The 12,306-nt window shown below is 40.2% G+C and overlaps 1 protein-coding gene across 1 annotated transcript in view; it reads right to left on the reverse strand.

Annotated features, from left to right (window-relative positions):
- Positions 1 to 1,251: 1,251 nt before the first annotated feature.
- Positions 1,252 to 12,306, reverse strand: part of LOC138262450 (mycocerosic acid synthase-like) — a 265,495-nt gene continuing 254,440 nt past the window's right edge. The window contains exon 6 of the mRNA XM_069212343.1: positions 1,252 to 7,090. Coding sequence (XP_069068444.1) covers positions 1,469 to 7,090 — 5,622 coding nt within the window. The 3' untranslated portion in view covers positions 1,252 to 1,468. The remainder of the gene's footprint in view (positions 7,091 to 12,306) is intronic.

The following is a 12,306-nucleotide window of genomic DNA, read 5'->3' on the forward strand; positions in this document are numbered from 1 at the left end:
ATCATTACTGCAAACTCCACTACTACTGGTATCATTGACCTACCACTACTTTGAATGCTACTATTTCTTTCAATAAATATGTATTCTGGTGTTATATTGCAAACAATTGCAAACATTCTGAACATGTTACATCTGGTATTACTGATGCTGACTCTAGTGTTACTATTCATCCCAGTAGGATTACTAATGCTTATATTAGTGCCGCTAGCTTGCTACTGGTGTTTCAAGTAGCCTTACATGCTGCAATACTGCTACTTCTACTACTGGTAGGTGTATCAGTAGAAGATGGTTGCCTTTTTTGCTCTCCACTGTGGGGGAATCACGAGGACTACGAGGACCAGACTGCTCAGGGCACCAGGAGGCAGCTCCCGTAATTCGCACCACTTGTAGCACCTTGAGCGTTATATAGTGTGCTTCATCCTCCCGCCGCACAGGACGGGTGCAGACCACACCCCGGTAAAGCCTGGGCCAAGGGCAGACCCATCCAAGCCCGTCAGAGCCCAGAGGAGGCTGAGCTGGGCCATCTTGTTCAACATCTTGCTAACCAGCACAATATGTTGGTGGGTAATTTTAATATCACATTTGAGCCCTTAAACAATGAAGATGTCCATTTAACACAAAGTGAGGATGAATTCTGGGCAATACCCAATTAGATATTCCACCACTCCATAAGTGGTCAAGGTGGCCCTTCAATTAAAGGCACTAACAGTTGAGTTTGGGCTTAGGGCTGCTAACGGCTGCAAAAAAGTCTGATTATATAGCGGCCCATACTTTCAATAAACCTTTCTGTTCTTGCAGAATTTACTGTTTTTTGGTTGGCCTGAGGCTATGGTCCACATTAATTGATATGAGCACTCTCGAAAGGACAGAAAGCAATCATAACCCTCTTTCCATGCTTACGAAGGCTCTTATTTTTCACCTATTTCTACACTTTCTGTTCCATCACTCTCTACAAGGGTTGTCAAAATGTCCTCTAATAACTGCCACTTATGTCAAGCGGTAAACAAACCTGACATTTGATTTCCAACCATCCAGCCTTTTTTGAACATATGGCAGGACATTTTATTATTCTGGCGATAAGCAAAAAGCGCAGCACCACTAAGACCAGCATTTTGTTTAACAGCAACTGTCACAAAGCTCTGCGCCATTTAGCCTCGCTGCGTATATATTGAAGAGGGCATCATTATTAAATAGTTGAAAATACAACACATGTCAACTTTTATTTTTCAACTTTTCTGCTGTGAGGGACAATGCAATGCCTATTACCCTCATCCGATGTCACTTCCTGTTGCATGGAAAAAAGTCAAGTCACCAAATGGATCACTGCCTAAGTAATAAAAATGTTTAACAAATATGAAAAATAAGACTGGTGGAAATACTTTTGACAGTGAAATACAACAAAAGGCAAAGCGCTCATAGTAATGTGCAATATAGTTTCTTTTGGAAAAATAATAGATACTCTTTTTAGTTAGGCATTTGAAGCATATGTTCTCGCCAGGACTTGTTCTTGCAGCATGGTGTCTTCAGTATTGATGATTTCCATAAGAGCTTTGTTTGCAGACTTTACATCTCTCTCTTTTTCTGCCAAAAATGTTATGAGGGACTGGACTGTTGTTTCAGCATTAAGGACCATAACAAAGGGCACCTTTATTTTCCGGTCATCATAGATGCAATTTTGCAAGGCCATACCTACCATTGAGTCGATCCCCAGATATGCAAGAGATGTGTCCATGGTACATTCACTTGGACTGGCATGGGTGAGTTCCCTCACCAGTGTCAAAATGTAATCTTTAGGTTTGACAGACTCCAAGTTTGAGGGGGCATGCCCTTTAGGTACTTGTTCCTCTTTGCTGAGTTCTTCAGTTAGAAGCTTGTTGAATCTATTTCTCAGTGAAGGGATTAATGAAAGGACATTACTGTTCAAATTATTGAAATTGATCTTAATAACAAGTTGTTGAGGAGCATTCAGGATCAGAACCTTTTTAAAATGTTCATGAATTTCTTCTAAATCCAGAGTGAGTATTCCCTTTGATTCTAAGATTTGTTTTATTATATCTTGGTTCTCCAGTACACCAAGATTCAAGGCACCCCAGATGATGGACTGCCCTGAAAGTCCCATGTTCCTTCTGTAGTGACAGAAGTTATCCAGAAATGAATTGGCAGCAGCATAATTTGCTTGTCCGGAATTCCCAATGAAGGCAGCAATAGATGAATAACACACAAAATAATCCAGTTCTTCACTTCTTGTGGCGCAATGAAGGTTAATCACACCTGATACTTTTGGATTTAGAACTTCCTCAAAATTTGAAATATTCAAATGCTCAATCAGCCTATCACGCAAAACCACAGCACTATGGAAAACACCTTTAATTGGATTTTTTGGAAAGTGCTTGTGAATGTAAGCAATAGCTTTCTCAACTTCAGAGGAAAAAACAATATCACACTGTAGGCTGATTATTGTGACAGAGGCATAATGCTTCTGCAATGCCTTAATTTGTGTTTCCATTTCTGTGGTTGGTTTTCTCCTTGACAGTATCACAATGTATCCTCCTCCATGCTTGGCAATAAACTTTACAGTTTCAAAGCCAAGACCTGTGAGCCCTCCTGCCACTATGTAAACTGCATGACACTTACAAATCGTCTTTTCCATATCATATACAGGTATGTTCGAAATTGCTGTCGTCAGCGTGTCCTCTTTCAGCACAATAAGTGGGATGGAGGTGCAGCTGAAATAGGATGGGGGCAGAACACTTGTTCCATCAGCTTTACTATCTTGTTGGAAAACTGTATATTGTAGGTTTAGGAATTTCTCAGTCGGCAATGATTCAACCCACACATAGAATGGCTTTGAGAATCGCTTCATGAATGACTTCTGAAAAATACTTTTGAGATCCATTGAATGAACTGTTGTGTGATCATTAGAATTTCCGATTTGGGCCAGTAAACATCTGATCTCCTGACTATCACCTACAATCACAATGTCCTCCATTATTGCGGAGCTTGAAAGCCCGTCATCCAAGATGCCTTCATGGCATGGAAGCAATACAAGTGCACAACAGTGATTAATATGTTGACTAACAGCAGAAGTAGGGGTTTCAATTACTGTTTTCCAACCAGACTCAACAGCTGTCAGCATCAGCACTTCACACAAAACTGACTTGGGTTCAGCAGAAATAATTGCTAAAGATGCTTGACTTCTCGCTTTTGGGAGTGTCCTGTGTAGAATCATCCATGCTATCCAAAAATATGAAACACAAGGTACATTCTTAAGAAATGGGACTTTCCTGGTGTTATGACAGACTTCTCCTGGCAGAGTGACTTTTGAAGATGCAGTTACCGGGTAGCATGAAGTAATATGATCACCAACTTTGATATTTTTTACATCTTTGCCTACTGCAGTTACTGTACCAGTCAGGTCAAGAGCTAAGAGTTGATGCTTATCACTTGCTTCTGCTTTCCAGTACAGCATGGCTCCAAACTTGTAGCTAGAATCAGTAACAGGAAAGTAATCTTCAGAATGGGCACATATTTTGGTAACTTGAACTTCAATGTTCTGGTTTGAAGGATTGGTCACACTTTGACTGGTCAATTCAGCAGAAATTTCTGTTAATTTGTGAGGATCTGTAGAGTACAAAGTGAATATTTTAGAGTTGTCAATGGGCCTTTTTTGAACAGTGATGCTATTTTCCTGAAATCTTGTTCGGTCAATTTCTGATATGTAAATTCTGCCATAATTTATGAATACTTCTGGGCAGTTCTCTGCGGTAGAGTTAGCAATGACGTTTGCTAAGGCTGTTATATCTTGAACACTGGATGAGCCAACATCAATTTGCTGAAATGAGATTTCCGGGATTTCAGTCACGCAAGCTCTTGTCATGCCTTGCAAACCAAAACCAGGGTTTATGTGATCTATAGTCGATTCCGTTGTTCTGTACGTTATGGTCCTAATTAAAGCCCCAGGTTTTTTTTCTCTTAGTGCTAGAATAATTTGTCGGTACGCTTCGCAACACTCAGCTATTTGGCGAGTAATATTGAATGAGAATTCTTCCTTAAACCTATGAATTCCCCACATAAATAAAAAATCATTATAGTCACTGAGAACAATTTCCATTTTACTTAAGGCAAACATCAGCGTATTCCCAGATTCCAGCGCTGTCTTCCAATCACTGTATAAAACATATTTTGTTTCTTGGGGCAAATATTCTTTTAGATGCTCAGCAATTCCACAATTATCAGCAAAAACTAGTGGTGTTGGTGCTCCCAATGGTGTCTGGAGAGTTAAAATCTCTGTCTGATCTTTCCATTTATTCTCATACAAAAAATCGCTCTGATGGCGTGAATTTGCCCCCAAAAAGGCAACCCTAACATTTTTAAGTTCTGCCAAAAAAGTGCCATTTTTATCGGCAAAACACCCACAGACGTCTATGTAGTCCTGCGTAGCTTTGCTTATTTTCATATATAAAACCATTTCATTTTGAAGAGGTCTGTAAAGTAATATGCTGCTGATAGATGAAAGAAAGCCCGCTTTAGCCTTCATATCTCCTGCATCTGAAGTAGCAAGAATAACCGTCATCTGAACAAAAGCATCTAAGACAACTGGATGGATGTAAAACTCATGCAGCTCCTTTTTGATCTGATTATTCACTTTTACATGGGTTACAGCTTCTCTCAAATCTTCACCATATAAAATGTCACTTAGAATCCTATACACTTGGCCATATTCGAATCCAAGAATATTAAGTTTTTGATACATTTTATTGATGTTTACGACTGATCTACACCTTTTAATGATGTGTTGGAGGGAGATAGACTCTTCCTTTGCTTCAGTGGCAACTGTTTGAGTTATTTTACCACTTGCATAAACTGCATGGTGTGACAGTACTTTGAAATGTGCATCCATATCTTTTGATTCCATTTGGATTTTGATCTTGCATGGACCTTGACTTATGATACATGGGTTCAAACACTTTATGCTAATTTGATGTGTGCCTAAGGGTATTTTAGGCAAAGAACTATTCATTAGAGATGCTACACCAAGCTCAACATAAAAGGTACCTGGAAGTATGGCAATGCCATTGATCTTGTGTTCGTAGATGTACGGTATAGATGTCTCTGATAAGGTACAACCAAATTCCATGTTGTTAATACTAACACTGTGGAGAAGAGGGTGGGTCAGATTTACTGATCTTTTCTTTCCTTGGACAACCACTTGAGGGACTTTTGTTGTTTTTTTATGGGCAAACTGATACCTAGGAAACAGCGCTGGAACCGCCTCATATCCCTTAAACACGTTTTTCCACTCTGGATTATATCCCAGGACAAACAGTTTTTCTAGGAGCGTAAACATAGTTTCATATTCTTTACTGGGTAGGACAGTAGGGTGAACTAATGTTTCTGTCTCTAGAATTTCTTTAATATTTCTTTCCAATGGTCTTTTGGGTCCTATCTGAACAAACACTGGATTTTCTTTCCCCTTACATGCAGTTTGTATTGCTTCGATGAAGGCCACAGGTTCTCTGACATTTCTAGCCCAGTATTTTCCTGTTGTGAAGTCATCTTCTGAAGCTATCTCCCCAGTTACTGTTGAAATAATCTCAATCATTTCTGACCCTTGCCTCTTTATATCTCGCAGACTCTCCTCAACTTCATGGAGGATTGGATCCATCATATGGCTGTGGTATGCTGTTGGAACATCTAAAGGTAGAAGAAATATGTTATTTTCCCTGAACTGAGGAGCTAGTTGTTTTTGAAGACTCTCTATGGCTTCTGCTTCTCCAGACAGGGTGCATGACTTTGGACTATTGAAAGCAGCAATGCATACTTTTCCAGACTGTGAGTCAATGGCTTTGGATATTTCTGCCACAGGGACATTGCCAACTACCAACATTTTCCCACCTGTAATCTTAGATTGCAATAGACTCCTGTGATAAATCACTTTAACAGCATCTGTGAGGGATAGCAGACCAGAGCAATGTGCAGCTGCTACCTCTCCCACTGAATGACCAACAAGTGCAATTGGTTTGATGCCCCAATATTTCAGAAGCCATACAAGAGCAACCTGAGTAGCAAAAAGCAATGGCTGAGCAATTTCTAATATTGAGAAATCTTCAAAATCACTTTCAATTAAATCAATTAAACTGGTGTTTGTATAAGAAAACAAAATGTCTTCAATTTCTTTGAATTTGTCTCTGAAAACTGGCTCAAACTTGAGTAGTGTCTTACACATGCCTTTATAGTTGACACCATTACCATTAAACACATACACAATATTTAGTTTTGCCTTCACTTGAAGCTCTCTTGTTATGTCCACTGTTGTAAGCTGTTGTTTTAAATGTGTTAGTGAGGACACCACAAACGCATTTCTGTACTCATTGTTTGTATGGCTTCTTCTGCAGGCAGATGTATATGCCAAATTTTGTAACGATATAGAGTCCATTTTGTTTAAAAGTGCAGCAGTATCTTCAACAATCAGCTTTAAAGATTCAATGGATGCAGCAGACAGTACAAATATTTCAGTAGGCCTTTTCAAACAGTTAGGAACACAAGTTTGTTTAAATTGTTTAATGACAGCATGAGAGTTTATGCCACCAATGCCGAAGGAGCTCACTCCCGCTATCCTGCTGACAGCTTGAATTTCTTCCCAAGTCTGGACAGAAGTTGGAATACTAAGATTTAGTTCTTTTGCATTGATGCTGCTGATTTCCTCAGAGTAGTGCAAAGTTGGAACAATTGTCTTATAGTGCATCATTAGAAGAACTTTGATCAACCCAGCTATCCCCGCTGCTGACTCAGTGTGGCCAATGTTACCTTTTACTGAACCAATCTGGAGAGCCGGCAAACCTGGACGCCTGGCTTTTCCAATCATGTTACCTAAACTTGCTGCTTCTATTTGATCTCCCACATGAGTCCCTGTGCCATGGGCTTCAATGTACTGCACAACTGAGGGATCTGTCTGACCTGTGTAAAGCTTGTGTAGCAGCTTTTCTTGTTGTTTCTGAGATGGTTTTGTAATAGGAGTAACTGATCTTCCATCTTGGTTCATAGCACTGTTGATTATAACTCCCCATATTCTATCGTAGTCTTCAATTGCCTAAAATCAAATAATAAGGATTAATATTAAAATAGTTCATTATGTTATTAAAGTATGCACAGAGGTATAAGGTTAATCACAGAACTATATTAACAGACAGCACAGTATTAGAGTAAACAAAAACTAGCATATGCAAAGCAAATAGGACTGGCTATGTTACAAACAAAAGTGTTTCTTCTTTGTTTTGTTTGTGTGGAAGTGTGTGGATGAATATGAAGTCAATGACTGAATGGATGAACAAGTGCAGACTATGTGGATTGATAATACGTTTATGGCTGACAGAAAGTGTGAATGGATGAAGACAAGTTATGCCAGAATTTAAGACTGAGTCAAAAGACAGCACTAAGGATGATGATTTATAAAAATGCATACAATTACTTATGGTATGTCAGTGCAACCATTATACCAGTGACCAGCACAATCAGGTCACTGCTGAGGTAGTGGTGTATAGCTCCCTGACAACATAGGACCTCAAATGCAAAGGAAGAGGAGGCAGTGGCCCAATATTCGTCAGACTGCTGAAAAATAGGAAAACCATTCTATTTCAATTAGCGTAGCTTCTTACTTATGCCAGTTGGATTTATTTTTTATAATTCAATCCCACTCCATTAACTCACTCAGAAAGCATTAATTTCTTCAACAGACCACATGAGAATGGTTTCTTTTACAGAGACTGGCCTCCTGCTGTGGGAACTAAACCCCAATAATCTTGTGAATCCCAATAGTCAGATCGTTCCAGAATTTACCTCTAGTGGTCCAGCTCAGGCACCCTTATTCTTGATATAAGAAACTCCACCCTCCTCAACATCAGGCCCAACAAATGTGCAAAGTAAATAGCAACTGGGACCACTCAATAAGTTCTAGATCCGGAAAGTTAAAGCACTTTATTACAAAATCTTAAAATAAAACAATACAGAAAAATGTATAAATTTCATTATAACATAGATACAGAGTACATATTCAGAAATCATAATAATATCCAAGACCCAAATGAACCGCAAAATTAAGAATAAAATGGACAGAGTCCCTGGAGGAACTCGGGAAGTCTCTGAACAAATGTACAGAGTCTCGGGAGGAACAGGAAATTCTCCTATAAAATCGAGCAGTGTCCCTGGAGGAACTCAGAAAGTCACTGGCTCACCCCCAAAACCAGTGGTTTTTATACACATTTTTCACATAATTACTAAGCAAAAGCTGCAATTTTGCAGTGTTATGATTAGTGACAAAATGTTCTAAATGTGTGGTTCTCAACCAATGGATTTCTGTGGACCCCCTACTCTATCATTACTGGAACTCAGGGCCCCCGACTGACTCACTATTGGATTATTATCGCTGGATACCAAACAAAGCTTACAGACCCTGAGTGGTTTAATTATGTTTCTAATTTTGATGTTGGTATGTTACAGGAGACTTGAGCCCTGGTCAACATTATTTGGGGTTGTTTCATTAGCTTTTCCATCCCTGCTACAGCCACTGTTGGGCAGAGGGCAAGGACGGGGCTGGAAGCTCTAGTTCGCATCACCAGTGTTGTTTCGGCAATTCAAGTAACCTGTAGAGATGAGGGCATTTTAATTGTCTGTATAGTTCTCTCAGATAAAGCTAATTTTTTTTGTAGTAAACGTTTATAATGCAGTCTGTGAATTAGGTTGCCAGATCAAAGTTTTATTTACTGTCCTAAATGTTTTAAAAATTAAATCTTTGTTGTTGATTTTAAAGTTATAGTTGGAAGGGATTTTAATGCCAAGTTGGGGCACCAACCGACCTTGCTTGTTCCTTTTTTGCTCAGGGGTTGTTATTATGACTTCGGTAGTGTGGACACCGGGTGGGGAAGTTGTATGAGGTAATAATTAACCTTGGTCTGATCAACATTATTGAATTATTGGATGATCCTAATATCTAGTTACCCACCTTGTTGGTTTGGGCCAAGGGTCTGTGATTGATTATATTTTTATTTCCAGGGGCCTAGCTAATTTAGTGGTGTCCAGGGAATGAAGCAAAATGAGCACAGTGACCATAACCCCATTGTGATGGCCTTAAGTTGTCCTGTATATTCTCCATCAGGAGTGGGATCCGGGCCCAAGGATCCAGTTATCATAGACCACGGACATACGATCAGCTGGCATAAGGCCCATAATCCATCCCTTCTGGTTTCTCTTGTACAATCCAATCTTAGTTTATTTATGGACAGCTTATTGGCTGTACATGTTTCCACTGGCGAGAACTTATTTGCCTTTGGGAAATTGTAATGCTCCATTAGTGTCAGGAATCCCTAAGGTGCCTCCTGCGTTATCTGTCAGCATCCCCAGGGATTAGGGTTAAATCATATCTCTGATCTTGGTTAAACCTTCATGTTTCTAATTAAACATAATGTGCTGTGTTACACAATTGGTTTTTATCAATCTTTGTTTTACCAGTGCTTGTTTGCTAATGTGAGCAGGTGTAGACATGTGCTTCTAATTGGGTGTGGTGTAGACATGTGCTTCTAACTGGGTGCGGTGACTCATCCACATGTGGAAACGCAACTGCTTTCCTGATTGGCTATAAATAGCAGAGTGAAGCGTGCCTCCCTGCTTGGCTTTGTTTTGCTTCCTGATCTCAGCATCTGATTTGGCAGGCCAGCCCTTGCTGTCATCCTCGTATTCAGGACTTTTGAGGCAATTCTTTTCTCCGTTCCTGTACCAGCTGACACTAGGCATTCCTCCAGCACTCCGGAAAAGACTGCAGCTAAGTGACTAGCATTCTCCAAGGAGTTTGTTCTTTGAGCGCCGCGCTTTCCTAGAACAGTTGGTGTATTTCAGACCTCGTATTTTGGAAGAGTGCTTATCTTGAAGAGACAAATGCATTTCTGAACATTCTACATTATTATTGTAGTTACTTTCCTAAAAGTGCTTCAGGAAATCTGCTTGAGCTCAAGTACTACAAAAGTGACAGTGCAATTTTAAAAGAGCATTTATGTGACTTTTCTTTCTCTAATAGCATAACTCTTGGATTTAAATTATGTCATTCATGCTTGTTTCAGGTTTGAGGAAATTGCTTTTGAAGGGTTTTTCCCACACACAGTGAAACCAAACTAATCTGTGCCACTCTAACTGTTTAAACCTAGAGTGGACATTTGTATTTCTTGGATTGTTTTTTTCCTTTTAGTTTAACCCTACGCATGCAGGAAAGTTACACATGATATAATTAATGCCCTTGTTTGTCTTTCTTGTACATGATAAGTGCAACCACAGCTCTAATTGTAGTGTACAACAGTGATCTAGTGTCGCAGTACTTATTGTTATGGTATTCAGTTTGGGTTTTTGGTAATGCAGTGTTAGTAATTGTGCCAACAGTTATTATTATCCAAGAAAAATGCTGGAGCATCCTGGTGTTCTTCTACCACTCCCGTGCCCATATCAGAAAGAGAGATTCAGTTTGAAGGAAGTTGAGTGCACTAACTCTACTTTCACTCTGTCAACAACGACCTGCCCCCCGAAGATACAGGGTGCCTGGCTGGACTGGCCAGACGTTGCAGTGTTTTGTCTCTTCCTCTTCCACTCCCCCTTTCCTTTTGGGACACCTGCCGGGGTTTCTGTGTCCACCAGGAAGTGCCGAAAGGTGTTCCAGGAGGTCGGGGCATACCATCGCCCCTGCAGAAATCCTGCTTTTCAGGTGAGTGGCCCGTCTCAACAATTAGGAGCCTAGTTAACCAGTGGGCGAAAATTGGACGCAATATCTGCCCTCAGTGATTTGATGGTGCGTGCAGGGTTGCATGTAGGAATTTGTACCTGTTACTTAGGACAGATCCCAGAGATAGGTCTCAGGTAGTCACTGCTAGATGTGGATATAGACGGGTTATCAAGAAAAGGAAGTGGGTTATTAAGAGGGAAACCTGGGTTTAGCTGGTTTAAGCATGTAAACTGAAGAATGCCTCGGGCTTTAGGAATTTTGTTAATAAAGGCGGCACTCAAGTTGTTCCCTCTGAGGGTCTAGGAGTAAATATTCCCCCTGATTCCTGGTCCAAGCATTTTAGTAGTGTTTATTCTTTTAGGGTTGATCTCAGGAGTGAGACTAAGTGTACCTCCCTCTACCTCTTGATATTAGATTTGCCCTAGAAGTGGTGGTGCTGGCAATAGAAGAAAAGTCGTGCAATGAAAGCACCAGACCCGGATGGGGTGCCGCTAGATCTTTAAAAGGAAGATAGCTCCCTTTGAGTCCCCATCATTACAAATATTCTAAATGCTTCTGTTATGGAGAGTGTACTTGATTCTTGAAAATTGGCGTGCATAGTCCCTATCTTAAAAAAAGAGAATAAGAATGACCCAAGCTGTTATAGGCCAATTTCCCTGTTGGATTCTGTGGTTAAGGTTATTTTACATAGAATCAAATCGTGGGCCATAGATAACAACATCCTTAGCCCTCTGCACTATGGGTTTCGCGTGGGCTGTGGTACCCTTGAGCAATGTTTAAATGTTGATTTACTTATCGGGAAATATACGATTGCTAAATCAGGTATCCTGTATTTAGCCTTTATGGACCACAGTAGTGCCTTTAATAGGCTGAACCGTAGTAAACGTTGGTATATTTTGACAGTTAGGGGGGTTAGTGCATCAGTCATGTATGACATGAAGGATGAATGTACCAACTCTTTTCCCCTTCATAGGGGAGTCCTTGAGGGGTGTGTGTTCATCCCTATTTTATTTATTCTATACATAGATTGTTTTCAGGCTGCCCTGCTATCCCAGGATAATGATTTACCATCTGTTAATGGTAAACAGGTGCAGTGCCTCCTATATGCTGATGACACAATCTTGCTTGTGTGGACTGGGAATGGGTTAAGGTCTCCTATTAACACTTTTGTAAAATGTATGGATGATCTATACCTAGATGTCAACATCTCTGAAACCCACTATATCATCTGTGGTAATGAAGGTCGGAAAGTTACTCCTGCATTGACCATCAAGTCAATGCAGGAGTAGCCAAGTGAAGGAGTTTCCTTATTTGGTTTTAGTTACCTTTACTCCAGGGGGAGCTGACTCTCTCGCTTGTCTAAATGATGCTCCCACTTTAAAACTTTGGTAGGGGCAGAGTTTGAACTGGGATTTGGTGAATCTGGGATTGCAGTAAACTCCAGCAAGAAGAAAACAGATTTGGTAGGCATCTTTTGGGATTTGGACTGGGAATTCCATATTTTCTTCTTCATTTGGTTATGTGAAGGATTTTTTCAGACTTGCTCC

The sequence above is a fragment of the Pleurodeles waltl genome, chromosome 10, assembly GCF_031143425.1.
Source record: "Pleurodeles waltl isolate 20211129_DDA chromosome 10, aPleWal1.hap1.20221129, whole genome shotgun sequence".
In the NCBI taxonomy this organism is placed as follows: domain Eukaryota; kingdom Metazoa; phylum Chordata; class Amphibia; order Caudata; family Salamandridae; genus Pleurodeles; species Pleurodeles waltl.